Source organism: Nuphar pumila, chromosome 2 (assembly GCF_984573655.1).
Source record: "Nuphar pumila chromosome 2, dmNupPumi1.hap1.1, whole genome shotgun sequence".
NCBI lineage: Eukaryota > Viridiplantae > Streptophyta > Magnoliopsida > Nymphaeales > Nymphaeaceae > Nuphar > Nuphar pumila.
The window spans coordinates 145,027,857-145,045,828 of NC_143250.1; the positions used below are offsets into that span (position 1 = coordinate 145,027,857).

The 17,972-nt window shown below is 37.6% G+C and overlaps 1 protein-coding gene across 1 annotated transcript in view; it reads right to left on the minus strand.

Annotated features, from left to right (window-relative positions):
- The window catches only part of LOC149847465 (uncharacterized), a 52,383-nt gene that overhangs the window by 24,336 nt on the left and 10,075 nt on the right, over window positions 1–17,972 (minus strand). Inside the window, exon 5 of the mRNA XM_089998430.1 lies at window positions 9,066–9,134. Coding sequence (XP_089854556.1) covers window positions 9,066–9,134 — 69 coding nt within the window. The remainder of the gene's footprint in view (window positions 1–9,065; window positions 9,135–17,972) is intronic.

The window sequence follows — 17,972 nt, forward strand, 5'->3', positions numbered from 1 at the left end:
ATAGGAAATGAAGGAAGAAGCAGAAGACATGGTCGTGGAGGACAAGAAGCACGTGATGATGTAGAAAGTTCGTGATTTATTGCTAACTTGAAGGAGAAGAGAAAGATGACAGATTAATGAACTCTTGAATTATTAATTATTTTTTTGATGATGTAGTTGGAGTAGTCCAACTTAAAAACTTTTATGTTACTTTTTTGTCATGGTCTTGTAATATTTTTTTGGTATACTTTTATTTTGAATCTTGCATGATGAAGTGAAGTAGTGGATTATGTTAATTTTAAGTTTAGAGTTTAGAACTTTGTAGCTTATAATTTACAATTTAGAAATTTATAGCTTAAAAATTTAACCATATCTCTATGTAATCTTTGAGTTTATTGATTTCTCATTTTCTATGTTGCAAAGATGACAAGATTTACAACAATCACAACATCAAATAACAAGTCATTTGATTCTTTCATTGAAAAAGGTACGTTTTTTAATCAAATTTATTTATTTTCTTAATGCATTATTTAGTGTTTGCATGCATTTGTTAAATGGTTGCAACAAAAATATGAATTATGATCTTCTCTTGGTGTATGATTTTTTAAATGTTTGACAGTTGCAATATGATGCATTTGTTAGATAATTACAACTTATATTATTTATTGTCTATATACATGTTTTATTTTGTCAATGATGACATAAATCTTATTTTTTGATAAAATAAAAATATATAATTACATTTTCACTTTCCTTTTGATTCTTATTTGTTTCTCTTTCGCTTCTCACTTGAATCCTATGTCGCTTCCTTCTTCGCTTCTTAGGTCACTTCCGGTTCGCTCCCTAGGTCGCTTCCTGGTTCGCTCCTAAGTCATCATGCGCTTCCCGCTTCCTAAAATTTTAGAAGTGTCTCGCTTTCCGCTTTATGCTTCCGCTTCCCGTATCGCTTCCCGCTCCCGCTTCCTCGACTGGTGTCTCGCTTTCCGCTTTATGCTTCCGCTTCCCGTATCGCTTCCCGCTCCCGCTTCCTCGACTGGCAACTCTGCTGCCAACTGATATTCTGAAGTTACATACGAAAGATCTATGACTCCTTTCAGATATGCTTCACGAACATAGTGGCAGTCCATCTCAATGTGTGTAGTCCGTTCATGAAAAGTATGATTTTTGGCAATGTATATTGCACTCTTGTTATCACAGCATAGCTTGGTGGGCCCTTCTATTGTGATCCTCATGTCTTCTAATAGCTGATGAATCCATACAATTTTCATGATAGTAGCCGACATGACACAATATTCAGCTTCTGTTGAGGATAGAGACATTTTTTGTTGTTTCTTACATCTCCATGAGATCAGCGAGTCTCCTAAAAACACACAAAAACTAGTGGTGGAGTGACGGTTATTTGAGTCACCTCCTCAGTCAGAGTCAGTATAAGCAATTAATTTTAATTCAAAAGAAGAGGATAAGAATACTCCCTTGTTTAGTGTACCATTTATGTATCTCACAATCAGCAAGATGGCACTCATGTGAACTGATGTTGGTGCATGTTGGAACTGACTTGCAGTATGAACTGCATGAGAAATATTTGGTCTAGTAATAATCAGATACATCAATGATCCCACAAGCTGCATGTAGAGGGTGGGATCGGAGAGAAGAATGCCATCATCAATCTTCATTTTAGCTCCTACTATAGCAAGAGTTCCACAAACTTTATTATCTGTAATACCTGACATGTCAATAACCTCAAATGCAAGCTAAGTTTGAGACAAAAAATACCCTCTACGAGAGTATGTCACTTTAATACCCAAAAAATAAGTTAGAAATCCCAAATCAGACATTTCAAAACTATCCTTTCAAATAGATTTTATGCTTTTAACCCCTTTAGTATCACTTTCAGTTATTAGCATATCATCTACACACAAAAGCAGAATGACAATCCCTACATTTGTTTTTCTAACGAACAAAGCAGTGTCATTAAAACAAGATGAAAACCCATTTTCTAATATTACGGAGTTAAACCTATCATACCAAGCCTTGGGAGCTTGTTTTAAACCATAAAGTGTTTTCAAAGGCGAAGCACTTTCCCTTTGAGAGTCTCCATTCCTGGTAGAGCATCCATATATACCTCTCCATTTAAATCGTCATTTAGGAAGGCATTTTTAACATTCATTTGATAGATGTTCCATTTTTTAATTGAGGCAACGGTGATGAGGCATCAGACAGTGACTATTCAGGCCACAGGGGCAAACGTTTCTTCATAGTCAATCTTGTATTTTTTACTATATCCCTTTGCAACTAACCGAGCTTTATATCTCTTAAGAGATTCATCGCTCTTAGTCTTTACCTTAAATACCCATCTGCACCCTATTGCTTTCTTAACTTAAGGAAGAACTTAAAATTCCCAAGTTTTTGCCCTGTTGAGAGTTGAAAGCTCACATTCCATTGTTTTCAGTCACTCATCGTTCTTTTTGGCTTCTTCGAAGTTCCTGGGCTCTACATAAGAATGAATGGTACTAAGACGGACTCTATCTTTAGGAGTAAAGGAATCATATGAGATAAACCTAGAAGGCATCTTTCTATTTCTCTCAGTTCTTTGAAGATTTTCATCATTTGTTGAATTGGAACCACTAGGTTCACTGTATTTTTCAATCGGACTCCTAAAACTGTTTGTCTCTATGGGTATATGTTATAGGGTCTCTCGATGCCCCCTTTATCACTATGTTGGGAGATAGGAGTATGAAAGGGAATATCTTGTTCGTCTTTTTTATCATTGGCCTTATTAGGAGTGAGTTCATCATCACTATCATCATCATGAGCTAATAATTCAAATAAAAAGGAGTAATCCATATTTTCTTTAAAAGGTTCACTTCTTTCAAAACCATTAACATTTTTCAAAAAACTCACATTTCTGAAAACATATAATTTATCATTCTTAATATCATAACAACGAAACCCTTTTTGGGTTTCGGAATATCCAAGAAAGGAGCAGGCAATGGGTTTTGGTGAAAGCTTGTCGTTCTTGTCAGTAAGAACAAAGCATTTGCAACCGAAAATTCTCAACCGACTATAATCGGGTTCTTTGGTATACAACATTTCAAAAGGCGAGATATTGTTCAAGTTTTTCGAAGGTAGCCGATTTATTAGATAGACAGATGCTAAAGCAGCTTCAGCCCAAAAACCTTTTGGAATGTTCTGAGAAATAAGTAGAGTTTGAGTTGTCTCTATTATGTGTCTATGCTTTCTTTCGGCTAATCCGTTTTGTTGAGGGGTTTTCAGACAAGATCTTTGGTGAAGAATACCATGACTTTCAAGATAATTTTTGAATTCACTTGAAAGGTATTCTCCACCAAAGTCGAAAAAACTTCATATTTATGTTTAAGAAAATAAATCCAACAATATCTTGTGTAATCGTTAACAAAAATGACATAATATGCAAAACCTCCTTTTGACAAAACAGAGGTCGGTCTCCATATATCCGAATGGACAATTTCAAAAGGTCGTGTTGTAAACATAGATCTTTGACAAAAAGGTAATTTTTTCATTTTCTCAAGTATACAATTGAAATCACTTATACATAAACTTTTAACAAAAGGTAAATAGAAAATTTTTATAATATTTGAATGTCCAAGTCTCTTGTGCCACACATTAATATTTTTTTGTTGGACAACATTACAAAATTGGTTCTTTGGAATTTGAAGAGAATCGACGTAGTAAAGATCGCCCTTCCTAGAGCCTTCCCCAGTCAACCTCCTGGACCGGCGATCCTGTATCCAATATTTGTTAGATGAAATTTTATATCATACACATAATCCGAGAGCTGAAAAATTGAAAGTAAATTTAAGTTTAATTTAGGTATAAATCTAATTTTTGAAATAAAAAAACCCTTGTTTTTCAAAATTTCCAATTCCTTTTACTTCAAGAAATGTTCCATCCGCGGTTGAAACAAAGGATGGAGAGCGATTATTTGAGTAATCGGAAAAAGAACTCATACTTGGGGTCATGTGAAATGAAGCACCCGAATCTAAAAGCTACGATGTCCTACCAGGAGGAGAAGAGGTTGACATGGCGGCTCCGAAAATAGCCCCTTTGAGAAAAGGTTGAAGAGCATCCACAATTTGTTGCAATGAGAGAGTTCCATTTGAAGATGATGAGCACTCTTCCTTTAGAGGTTGGGATGTGGTAGTCATGGCTAGCAACTTCCATTTTGGACATATTGGTTTGATGTGCCCTGGTTCCTTAAAAAAGTGGCACAAGAGTTTGCTATAATCTCTTTTTCCTCCTTGACCACTTGAACTTTGTTTTTGATTCTTGAAATGAGGAGGCTTGTAGGTCCTTAAATTGCTCCCCGGTCTTGAAACGGCATTAACACCTTCATTTTCTTCATTATTAGAAGGTGTTACTAGAACACTTGGGTTATTCTTACTTATACCCATACGTGTCTCTTCCCCACTTAGTTTAGTAATTACATCTTCAAGAGAAGGGGAAGTGAAGGTGAATATGAGAGACGATCGGATTTGTTCAAATTCGGACCTAAGCTCATTCAAAAAATTAAAAAAACGATCTTCTTCTAATTGTTTATGCCTAAGCTCAATAGCCTCTCCGCTCTATTTGGGTTCAAGCATGACAAGCTCATCCCAAATGGAAGACAACTTCGTGAAATACTCTCTAATAGTCATTTCGTTTTGTTGAAGGGTCAAGACCATTTTTTGAAGATAGTATCTATGGGACAAATCCCTTGAAGTACACATTTTTCAAGGTATTCTCATGCTTGAGAAGCTTTCTTGAACTTTATAATGTTGGCATTGATTCTTGTCTTCACGGACGAGAAAATTCATGAGAGGATTTTTGAAGTTCCTCATCTCTCATTCTTCATGTTTTTTGCTATAATATTCAAGAGCCTTGTCTCTTTCTTCTCCTTCAAGAATTTTTATTTATCTTCTCTCCATCAAGGTGATCTTAGGCTCCGGTTTGGGAATCGAGCCTTCGACATAGCCCCATAGCCCTTTTCCTTTAATATGCACCTCCATATTTCCGGCCCAGACGTGATAGTTGGAGCCATTAAGTTTAAAGCCAAGAGAGAAATGGGAGTCTTTTTCACCCATTTGAGAGGAGAAATGAGGAAAAAAGATATGTACATCAAGAGATTTTTAGATCTTTCTTGGTGGAAGAATCTTCTAAAGTATTAAATGAACGAAAGGATCCACCCCAATCACCAAATATTTGAAAAATGTGAGAATCCACACGATCTTACTTTCTCCAACCTCGCTTTGATACCATGTAAAAGTATCTTCAACAAGATACTATAATCAAGACCTTAATATTCTTGATGATAAGCATGTGCACACATGCACAATAAGAACTGTTAGAACACTTGTGCACAAAAGCACAACCCACTAAATCTCACAAATGCTCAAAGGCATAAAAAGAATAAAAAAAACACTTTATTAATCACTTGGGCTTTGACTCAAAGCATCTTAAATACACAAGGGGAGAACCCCTTTAAATAGGGAAGTGGAGACCTTGGAGGGGCTTCACTTCTAGTCGTTGGAGCCCCTCCAACAGTCACAAATGTGACCATTGGAGGGGCCCAACGACTAGAAGATGGGCCCCCAAGGTACACGAAAACCAAAGATCAAAAAAAATAAGAAAATAAAAAATAAGAAAAAGAAAATACTTACAACATATTCAAGAAAATGAATGTGCAAAAAATGACTATAATACCCCTATGACTATTACAAGAAATATATATGTGCATGTATCTTCCTATATATATAAAATATATAGAGAGAGAATTACAATTTGGTATTACAATTTAACAGCTTTATGTCATTTTAGATTGTCAACTTGTAGTTTGACTCTAAATTACAGTTATATGATCTCTGATTGCGAGTGCATTGAATCACTGATTTATTTTTTGCCATTGTTTTTATTATTGATGCTTTTAATTATGTGTATCTGTAATGGCCATCTATTTTTTGAAACCATGATGTTTAGAAATGTGGTTAAAATTGATATTAATTGCATTAGTGTGTTTCCATTACAAGCCTTCTTACCTCGGGTGTCTTCTCCTTTTATGCCTCTTATTTAAGTGTCATTATATGTAGACAAGAGATGTTTATTCACACCTTCATGTGTGATTTTTAGCCCATTGTTGGCTTTGTACTCTTGTTTTAATCGTTGATACACTTATTTTTAAGTGTCATTGTATGTAGACAATAGATGTTTATTTACACATTCATGTGTGATTTTTAACCCATTGTTGGCTTTATACTCTTGTTCTAGTCGCTGATACACTTATTTTTTAGTGGCATTATATGTAGACAAGAGGTGTTTTTACACCCCTTCGTGTGTGTCTTTGGCCCTTTAGTGGCATGTTGTTTATGCTCTTAGTCTAATTGTTGCTACACTTATATTTGAAGTTTAGAGGACTAAGAGGTGACTGTTTGTGATGGTTAAACCGATGTTCTAATTTGAAAATTTTATTTAGATGTTTGAGAATTTTTAATCTATTCGTAATTTGTCTAAACTCATCTTATCTCCTATGAAAAATGATTGTTAAAATAATTTCATGCATTTTGCATGGTACTGTTAAAGTTTGCAAAATATCACTTCTTGATATTTATGACAATTTAATTTTTATACTTTTCACCGAGGACATGGCATTGGATAGAAATGATTGGAGGAGAAGGATTCATGTGGAAGACCCAGAATGATTTTCTTTTTTGGTTCATATCGCCGACCCCAATTGTTGTTGTTGCTATTGTTGTTGTTGTTGTTGTTGTTGGTGGTGGTGGTGGTGGTGGTGGTGGTGGTGGTGTTGTTGTTGTTGTTGTTGTTGTTGTCAATTTGCAAATATCCTTTTTTCTTGTTATATGAGATTTTTAAAATCTCTTTGAAATTTCTAAACTTTTTTTGTGAAAAAATGTTTTTAGATAAAAACTCCAAGCATTTTCGCATACTCTTTATATTATAAGTCTTCTTGTGTACCCCTTTGAGGGTTTTGTGAGTATGTCCCTTATAACACTTTGTATTGATATGATAGGGACGTTGGTTCACAACTAAAGGTACTTGATTCTTTTCTTGTTATGTGTGTTTTATTGATAAAAATAGTTATCCTTTTATTAATGTTTCATACGCATTAAAAATGTTTTAATTGCATGATGTATACATGTGTGTATTAGCTTGGTTCACATAATTGTATGCATGAAATTAATTAGCTCTTTCTAAAGCTTTTAGAAAGCTCTCTCACTTATTCAATAAAAGTTCGCTTTATTTTATGCCTTTGTGCATTTGTATTCTTTTGTGTGTTCATCTTGTGGCTTTATGCACACATTTCATATTGAGAATCTAGTGCCTTTGTGTACATAGTCTTTTTAAAGACATTTTCACATGGTATCAAAGCTTCTTTTGGAGTGTTATCTTGTGCCTTTATGCACATATCTTCCATTAAGATTGTTGTGGGTTAATCAAGTCATTTTTCGAACTTGATTCGTTTTCAAGTTTGAAGACATTTTCACATGGTGCTTGATTGAAATGCACAAGATATGTTTTATGCATAATTGTTTATCTCTTCTTAATGAATCATGTCCTTTAAATAATCAAATCTTCTTATGATCAATGTTATGGTTTCTTAAAAAATGAGTTGATTTTATGATTGAATTTATCTTTGTTGGGAACCCAACAACTTGTTTGAAAAATTCTATTCTTGTTTAAAATATATTGGTTTTAAAACTTTATAATTGTTCGGCAAGGATATTTTTCGTGTATACTTGGAGCTCTCTGGTTTGTTTTACAGGTTCTTAAAAATGTGATGAAATAGTACCTTTGATATATCATGGAGATAGTCAATGAAGGTGCTTGGGGATGATCCCCATTAAAGACAGTTGAAGGCAGACATTTGCAAAATTCTCTGATATGCTATAAAGATGGTGATTTTCATTAAAGACTCGTAAAAACCTGGAGTCTTTCCTTTCGTATTACCAAACTTTCTGTCCTCTCCCTGTAAACTTTGAGGGGGTGTGTTAAATATATATATATATGTGTGTGTGTGTATTTTTCTGTTTTAGTATTTTGGTCTTTTCATATGTAATATAAGTTGTTTTAAAACAACTTATTTTAGGCATTTTTTTCTTTATTTTCTTTTCTTTTCTTTTCTTTTTTTCTCTTTTTGGATCATTGGAGACCCTACAAAGGGAGTTGTGTCATAAACATGACCGTTGAGGCTCCCCAACTTGTGTGGAGCCCCAATGCTCCCTCTCTCTCTCTCTCTCTTTTGCTTTGTATATACAGGGGTGCTCCCCCTCACATTATGTAGTTGTTCTTTCACCTCTTCTCAATAATATTAATTTATTTATTTTTTTGCTTTTTGGCATTTCCCCTTAGTGGGTTTGTGTATTTGCACTTTATTTGCTTGTGATTTCCCCTTAGTAGGTTTTTATATTTGTACTTGATGTGCTTGTGATTTCTTGTTCATTATTGAACCTTCAAGTGTTATCACTTGTTATTTGTATTTCCGGCTATTTCCTTACACATACATCTTAGCCCAAGCCATTAAACAAGAAACACAGGTTAGGCTTTTTTCTCTCGAACAAGAGTTCCATGACTAAGTGACTGCATTTCATAATAGCATCAAGAAAAGAAAGAAAAGATCAAACTATAGAGAGACAGCCACACCCAGCAACTAAAGAACAAGAAAGAAAATCAATATTTAAGAAAATCAAGTTTCGCCAATAAAAGAGCTGAATCATGATTTAGAACCATGAGCATAAAATGAAGGACTTCTGGGCAGTCCTTCCATGGTTGCAATAACAAATGCAGTATCACAGAGAGAGGATTCAGATACAAGTGTTGGGAGTTTCAGAAACAATAGAAGAATATGAGGTCATGAGATTTTCTGAAGTTTAATATCCATATATCCATAAGTATTTCTAAATTAGTTAGCCATTATACAACAATTATTTGAACACCACAATTGAACAATGAAAGCCATTTCTAGGCTTTTTTACTGAGCTAGAAAATACATACAAAATACACCTTTTAAATGGGCCAAAACATTACAGAACAGCAAGCAGATGCCAATATGTCTATACCTCATCATACAGGTAAGGGAAAGGGTAATCAAATGCCTGAGCATCTTTAGCCATGAATTGTGGTCCATCCTGCAAATGCAAATATCAATGAGAATGTCAATTACAAGAGGAAGATATATACAGTAACAACAAGCATAATAGTAACAACGACCATTATTGAAAATTTAACTTTGGCCACAGGTAAAGCACCATCTTGATAGCTTTTATAATTGATAACATGTTAAAAATATCAGATTACAAAATGAAAGGCTTTTCTTTTCCTTAATTGTTTTCCAACCATTATAAAAGTTGCTTCGGCCACTGCAAATAGACAACTTTACATACCCTCAACACTAAAGGAAATTTATCTTGCAACATAGAATAGGTATTCGTCGCATGGCTACCTCTGTTTAGGTTCCAGTCAGAATCTTTAAAATCACTAGGGCAAATAAATGGTTCTCTGCATAAATATGGCAAAAGTAGATACTGTTATCATCCCAATTAGGTGTGGGCAACAGGCAGACCCGACCCACGAATGGACCAGGTCAGCCCAATCAAAGCCTGGCCCGTCAATTGACAGGCCGGGCCAAAGGCCCGGTTCATGCCTGGCCCATTGGGAAAACCCTGGCCCACAGCCCGCCCATTAGGCCCGTGTTGGCCCGCTTCGACCCAGGCCGAGCCAGGGCCAAATTTACTGCCCCAGGTCCGGCCCTTGGTGGACAGACTGGCCCAGTGCCCACCTCTAATCCCAATAGTGTACCACATGGTCACCATTGCCTTCCTTTGTCTTGAGTTTCACCGAATCTTGACACTGAAGAAAGAAAAACTAGAATACATTGAGAAGATAACTTATATTTTCATGGGTCAGAAGGGATAAAATGAAGGGGTTCTCTTATAACAAATTCCCATTTTCCCATTCTAATCCTGAGTGGATGCTTTTTTACCAAAATTGACAATTTCATGTATCTGACTGCAGATTTCAGCAACTTCCATTTTTTTCAAAAAAGGACATATCTTCTGGTGACTGTATACCCTTTCTTTACAGAACTTTGTTGGTATTTTTTTTCATCCATGGTCTGAATTGCATTTTTTTTTTCAAAATAGGACATAACCATCTGTATTTCCTTCATCTCTGGTGAAGGATTCTAGTTTCTCTGTTTGCAGGTGATCCCTTTTCTCCATTGTATTTTGAAGAACAGAAAAGGTATAAATTCAAATGGTTTCAAGATGGAGTTTCGTTCATCATCTGATGTGCAATATATGTATCTTAAATATCTACGGGCACTGGATATGGTTTTTCACAATGTGGATATCTCAATTATGGAGTGTAGTCTTTCTTTTATTCCGTTAATAAATATTAATTGCAGGAAACTTGAACTTCAGCCAAGATCAAAGTGAAACTCCAATTCACTCCCACATTGTGGCTAGGGGTGGCAATCGGGTCGGGTTGGCGGGTCACCATACCTCAACACGAACCCAACCCGTTTATTAAACGGGTCGGCTGTGGCAAACACGAACCCGACCCATTTATTAAACGGGTAACCCGACACGACACGGTTAACCCGTTTAATAAACGGGTCGGGTAAACGGGTTGGTGGGCGGGTTGGCAGGTCGGTTCGGGTAAACGGGTTGACCTGCCCGCCTAACCCGTTTATTAAACGGGTCAGCCGGGTTGGCATACCCCTAACACGAACCCGACCCGTTTAATAAACGGATTAGGCGGGTTGACCCGTTTACCACACGAACCCGTTTAAGCCAAACCCGAACCCGCCTAAGAAGCGGGTTGGTGGGACCGGTTGGCGGGTCATGTCAGATTTTGCCACCCCTAATCGTGGCCCCTTATATAATATTCTTAATGGGAAAACACACACACGTCTTGTACCCTCCTACCTGTCTCCATGTGACATGGCTTACCAGTGATAGAAAAAGAACCTCCATTCAACAGAACTCATAACAAAAAACTTGTTGGGAGTGCCATCATAATTTTTTTCATCTTATTTATTTTATCTTTATGCATTTCATATTCAGCCAATGCTGTCTGCTTACAAGTTCTGTACTGAAACACAGATCAGCAAGATATGATGCATTAATTAGTTCATGATAGGATATGTCATATGGATATGACTGCAGATACGGGGATACAGCCATTTTTATGAAGTTCTCAATATGACTAGTATATAAGGGGATACGAAATGGGAGCCAAAATGGAGTATCCATGTGCATAGATGACAGGCTTCAGTATCCCTTTAGGGGTGTTTCCAATAGCCTAATGTCCGTAAAAGATTAAACCCCGATTTAATGCTGAAGTTGACTTTATATTAATCTGTTCAACTAACAGCAGAATTGCTAAATTATATATATATATATATATATATATATATATATATATATATGTGGGGGGGGGGTGTGGGGGGATTCTTTTTCATTTGCTTGTAATAGGTCATGCCATTTAGGGGCATTTTAGTCTTTTCACATCAATGTAATAGGAACTTCCCATTAGGGGCAGTTTTATTCCTTTTTCTTTTTCGTTTTTTGTATTATCCTGTAGCTATTGGGACTAGCCTACACCTCTCTATCTCATGTATAAACATGGGATTTCTCCCATATCCTTCTCATGCTTTTCTTATGCATGTTATGAGTAAAATCCATTTTTTATCATTGTGAGCTCTCTTGACTGCTATTTGTGAGTTACTGTGGTGTGTGCCATTGTGGCCCTTTGTATTTACCTATTAGTGCCTTGAATATTGTCTTATTGGCCTCGTACGTGTGATCGTGTTCAAAAGCTCATTAGAACGTCGAGATTTCATTACAAGAATGACTATATGTGTTTATCAATCTCCTGTAACACCCCGATCTGGGACCGCAGGAGTCTGAGTTCGGTTGGTATTACTTCCCAAAGAAAAATAGTTCAAAGTTCACACAGAGAAAATGTGGCTAAAATTTTTTTTCTTTATTTTTATTCCAATAATCACTTTCCTTACAATGTTCATTATTCGTAACAAAAGCAAATAACAGATACCGTATTGTTCAATGACATGAAATTAAAAACTACTAAATGCTCTGCCGAAGAATAAGAAGTTGATCAAGCTCTGATTGTGTTAGTGTGCCTGCAACCTACAGGTGTGATTAAACATGGGGTAAGTCTACAACCCAGTAAAGAATAATTATAAGCAAATAAATACTTAAACTTACAACAGTAGTGGGCTCTAAGCCCCTAGTCTTAGTTTAGTTTTCAACACACCACACAAGTTGGTATATTTTAATTACCCCCCATTAACTTTCTCAACACTCTCTCAAAACAACTATCACTAGGTCGGTTATACCGGTCATAGTCGTCTATGGGCGTAGCAACCCCGTAGAACACCTCAATTCTACATGTTGTCCAGATAATAAACCATACACTTTTAGTGGTCCCCGGACCACCAGGCACTGCAGTGAACCACCACAGGGACCCCACCGATAGTTAGCCGGGAGGTCAAGCTCTCAATCTCGGTATGGTTCATGCTACATCCTAACCATGATGGTTATCAACCATCCATAGTCCTCCAGAGTCCCAAACTCAGTGTAACCCTAAGTCATGACTAAGTTCAATACATTGAACCACATTCTCAAACTCGTAATTCACTCATTTTCTCACGAGTGATGTCGTGAACTAATCACAATAAATCTCGTTCTTAAATCTCATGATGACCTCAGGACTCACACACATCTCTCACAAAGCATGCACTGATGTAGTGTATTTATATCGTTAAACCACCGACGGCTCACTCTCCATGGTGGCTGCACTCTTGCCGCAAACCAGGTAGCCCTTGCCACAGGTCGCCACTTCAGAGATTTAAGTGGTCCTGCATGCTAATCTCAAAATATTCATTCATACAACATGAATAAAATAAATGGTACTCCAATCTAAACATAATCTCATCACAATGCATGATATTAATAACCGCATAGACATGCGTTCACAAATCTAATCTCTTTCTAACATGCATGACAAACCACAGTAACTCACATGCATATCACAACAATATATATATAAATTCAACTCATAATGTCAAGATGAAAATTTTTATGCATGTCATGATCTCACTCAAATACTATCATGCTACTCATATTCATTCACAATATTACAATAACATACAACGTAAAAATGTTTATTCAGATCTAAAATTACTTATAATATCTCTTACCTCCAGTGCGAACACTGTGTTTTTCACCGCAATCGAGTCTCAAGGTGCTCTAAGAGTAGGATTTGGTCATTACATAAATATGCTCGCATTAATGCACAAAACTTCTTGCAGAATTACCAAAATACCCCTCTCAAATTGACTCATGAAACCTCAGTTTTGTGTCACTAATTTAACCAAAACTACTGAGTAAGTAGATTTCTCTCTTCGATACGAGTACAACGCACCAAACCTCACTCAATTCTGAGTTCGGAGTGCAAAGTTATATCCATTTTACCAAAATGAATCTCGAGTACCCAAAAGGGTATTATGGTCTTTTCGAATTTTAATATAATTCTAAAATTACCCAATCCAGATCCATCTATGATCTGGATCCAATACATTTCAACTGGATCTAGATCCGGTACTCATCTGGGTCCAGAACTGTCTGACTAGATCTAGAATGGTCTGACTGAATCCAGAACATTCTAACTGGATCCAGAATAGTTTGACTGGATCCAAGACATTTTAACTGGATCCAGAACAGTCTGACTGGATCCATACATTCTGACTGGATTCAAAACAGTCTGATCTAGACCCAATTCTGATATGGATACAAGACTGATCCAATCAGATCCAGAATAGTCTGTCTGGATCCAGAACAGGTCCAGATCAAACCGGATCTACACTAAGAACCCAGATCCAATCAGATCAAACCGATTCGATCGAACTCGGGTTGATCCAAACCCAACTCCACATGAACTAGTTTAATCCGAACCGGTCCAATCGAATCTTTTTTTTTCACTTGCTCGGTTCGGTCTAGGTCGCACCCAGGCCGAACCGGCCCCTTATTTTTATTTTTATTTTCGATTGCCTCATTCTGGGCGCGACCCAGACTGACAGGTTCGGTCTGAGTCGTGCCCAGACCTACCCGATTCGGTCCGGGAGGAACCCAGACCGACTCGATCCCCCCGATAAAACCCTAACATAAGGGGAAAAGAGGCATCGCCCCTTCCGCCTTCCTCTTCTTCTTAAACAGAGAGGGGTCGGCCGCCGGAGCCAGCCCTCTCTGTCCTTCTCTCCGGCAGGGGGGTCGACCACCGACATCGACGGGCCCCCTCCCCTCTCTCTCTCTCTTAACCTCTGTTTTTTTTTTCCTCTGTAAATCGTCGACAGCCATGACGACCGGCCCTCACTCACCAAAAATGAAAATAAAGAAGGTGAAGAAGGAGAAGAGGAGGGTCCTCACCTTGTCATCGCCATCGTCGTCGTCGGTAAGCCACCTCTTCTCTCTCACACTCTCTGTCGCCCTCTCTCTGTCTCTCCCTTTGCCGCTCGTTGAGGTGCGATGGAGGGAGGCTACGTGAGGGCTATAGCTCTCACGCAGGGTGAGAATAAGCCTCACCCTCCACGGAGTTTGGGGGGTGAGGTTTATCTTCATCCCCCGCTCTTTCGTGGGAAAGGCGGTTTCCCTAATTGGGAAACTGACTTTCCCCTTTTTTATTTTTTATTTTTCGTTTAACGCTTATCCCCTCTGGAATCACCGAAGGGGGTTACAATTCTACCCCCCTTAAAAGAATATTCATTCTAAATCTTACCTGAAAACAGTTGTGAAAATTGCTCGCGGATGTTCGATTCACGCTCCCATGTAGCCTCCTTATTGTTGTGATGACTCCACCTAACCAATACCAGAGATAGTTTTTTATTTCTTAGATTTTGAACTTTCGTATCCAGAATCTCTATAGGCTTATCACTCAAGCTTAAGTCATCTTGTATCTCCAGTATTGACTCAATAGTATCCAGTATATGGGAGGGATCAGCCACATACTTCAGCAACATAGATACGTGAAACACGTGAATTCGAGACAAGAAATGTGGCAAAGTCAGTCTGTATGCTATTTGACCAACTCTCGCGAGTATCTCGAAGGGTCCAATATATCTTGGATTCATTTTTCCTCTTCGATCAAAACGCATCACTCCCTTAAAAGGAGATATCTTCATAAATACATGATCACCTTGCTCAAATTCTAACTCACGACGTCTTTGGTCTGCATAATTTTTCTGTCGACTTTGAGCTGCCAAAAGACGTTCTTGAATAAATCTCACTTGGTCTGCCATCCTGCACCAAATCAAGCCCTAACAACCTTCTTTCTCCGACCTCATCCCAACACAAAGGCGCTCAACATTGTTGTCCATACAACGCCTTAAATAGAGTCATGCCTATACTTGCTTGGAAGCTATTATTATAGGCAAATTTCATCAAAGGTAAAATATCGTTCCACGAGTCACTATACTCTAAGGTACATGCTCGTAGCATGTCTTCCAGGGTTTGAATGGTTCGTTCCGACTGTTCGTCAGACTGGGGGTGAAATGTCGTGTTTATTTTTATTTGCATCCCCGTAGCTTCCTGGAAACTCTGCCAGAATCGCGACTTGAATTTTGAGTCTCTATCCGAAACAATCAAATTTAGTACTCCATGAAGTCTGACAATATCTTTGATAAACAACTGCGCCAACTGGTCACAAGAGTGAGTTGTCTTACAGGCCAAAAAGTGAGCTGACTTAGTTAGCCTGTCTACAATCACCCATACCGAATCCATCACATTCTTGGTTTTTTGAAGTCCTGAGACAAAGTCCATCGTGATATCTGCCCATTTTCATTCAGGTAAGAGAAGTGGTTGCAGTAATTCACATGGTCGTTGGTGTTCAATCTTCACTTGCTGACACACCAGACACTTGCTTACAAATTCAGCAATGTCTTTCTTCATACCGCTCCACCAAAATGTATCTTTCAAATCTCGATACATTTTGTTGTTGTCAGGGTGGATGGCATATTTAGAGTGGTGTGCCTCGTCTAATAACTGATGTCTAAGTTGATTATCCTTTAGAATGCACACTCTATTACAAAATTTGAAAAATCCTTGATCATCAACTCTGAAGTCTGACTCCTCACTTTTTGTAATCTTATGTCTCACTTGGGACAACTCTGGGTCTAATGGTTGTTTTTTCTTAATTTGATCCCACAATTCTGATCTCAATGTGGTTTGCACGAATAGTAATCGTCCTGATAAGCATTAGGCTTCTGCTTTCTGATATGCGACCGAAGAAAATAAATCTCAATCTGCGAGTCTGGCTAATGCTCTTGACTTCCTGCTGAGAGCATCAGTGACTACGTTTGCTTTTCTAGGATGATACTTCAGCTCAAAATCATAATCTTTTAAAACTTTCAGTCATCTCCTCGGTCTCAAGTTCAAGTCTCTTTGCTAAAACAAGTATTTAAGGCTTTGATGGTCGGTAAAAACATCAAATTGTTCGCCATATAAGTAGTGTCTCCATATTTTGAGGACAAAAATAATTGTTGCAAGTTCCAAGTCATGCATCGGATAGTTGACTTCATGCGTTTTGAGTTGACGAGATGCGTAAGCTATCACCTTACCATGCTGCATCAGAACGCAAGTCAATCCCTTATGAGAGGCATCACTATAAATAGTGAAACCTCCGGCTCTAGAAGGTAAGACCAATACTGGAGCAGTGGTCAAACGCTTCTTAATCTCCTGAAAACTTTGCTCACACTTGTCATTCCACTCGAACTTTACGTCCTTAGTGAGCTTTTCCATTAGAGCTGCTAATAGAGAAAACCCTTCTACGAATCGTCGGTAGTATCCAGCCAATCCCAAGAAACTATGAATCTCGGTAGGATTCTTGGGTCTAGTCCAATTGGTGACTGCTTCAATCTTCGCAGGGTCTACCATAATTCCGTCTTTAGAAACAATATGTCCAAGGAAAGACAGTTGTTCCAACCAAAAAGCACACTTAGAGAATTTGGCATAGAGTTGATGTTCTCTTAGTGTTTGCAGAACTATCCTCAGGTGTTCTTCGTGTTGCTCTCTCGTTGTGGAATAAATGAGGATGTCATCAACAAATATCACCACGAACTTATTCAAATATGATCTGAAAACTCTATTCATCATATCCATGAAGGTTGCTGGTGCATTAGTCAGACCAAAAGGCATGACCAAGAATTCATAATGGTCATATCTTGATCTGAAAATCGTCTTAGCCACATCATCTTTCTTAATTTTCATTTAATGATAACTCGATCTCAGATCCAACTTCGAGAAGCATGCAGCTCCTTGAAGTTGATCGAACAAATCATCAATTCGTGGTAACGGATATTTATTCTTGATGGTTACTGCATTTAGCTGTCGATAATCTATGCACATCTGCAGTGATCCATCATTCTTCTTGACGAACAAAATTGAAGCACCATAAGAAGATACTGACGGACGAATAAAACATTTCTCCAGTAACTCTTGTAGTTGCTCCTTAAGTTCTGTGGGTCCCATCCGATAAGGAGCCTTCGAAATGAGCGTTGTTCCCAGAACAAGATCAATTTGAAACTCAATTTCTTGATTAGGGGGGAAGACCGAAAAGATCTTCTAAAAAAACATCAGCATATTCTCGCACTATGTCCATGTCAGATATAGTGAGTTCTTCTCTCTCTTCAGTCTTCATGTAGACCAAGAATCTCATGCATCCTTTTTTAATATATTTATTGGCTTTTAGACAAGATATGATCATTGGTTTTGGTAGTTTTCTAACACCCTGATATGTGAAAGTTAGAGTCTGGGGGTGTTGAAAATTGATACTCTTCTTTCTACAGTATTGTGGCATGATAGTCTGACAACCAGTCCATGCCGAGCACGACATCTATATCCTTAAAATCGAGTTGCAATAAGTTCACAGGCAACTCACAATCTCCTATA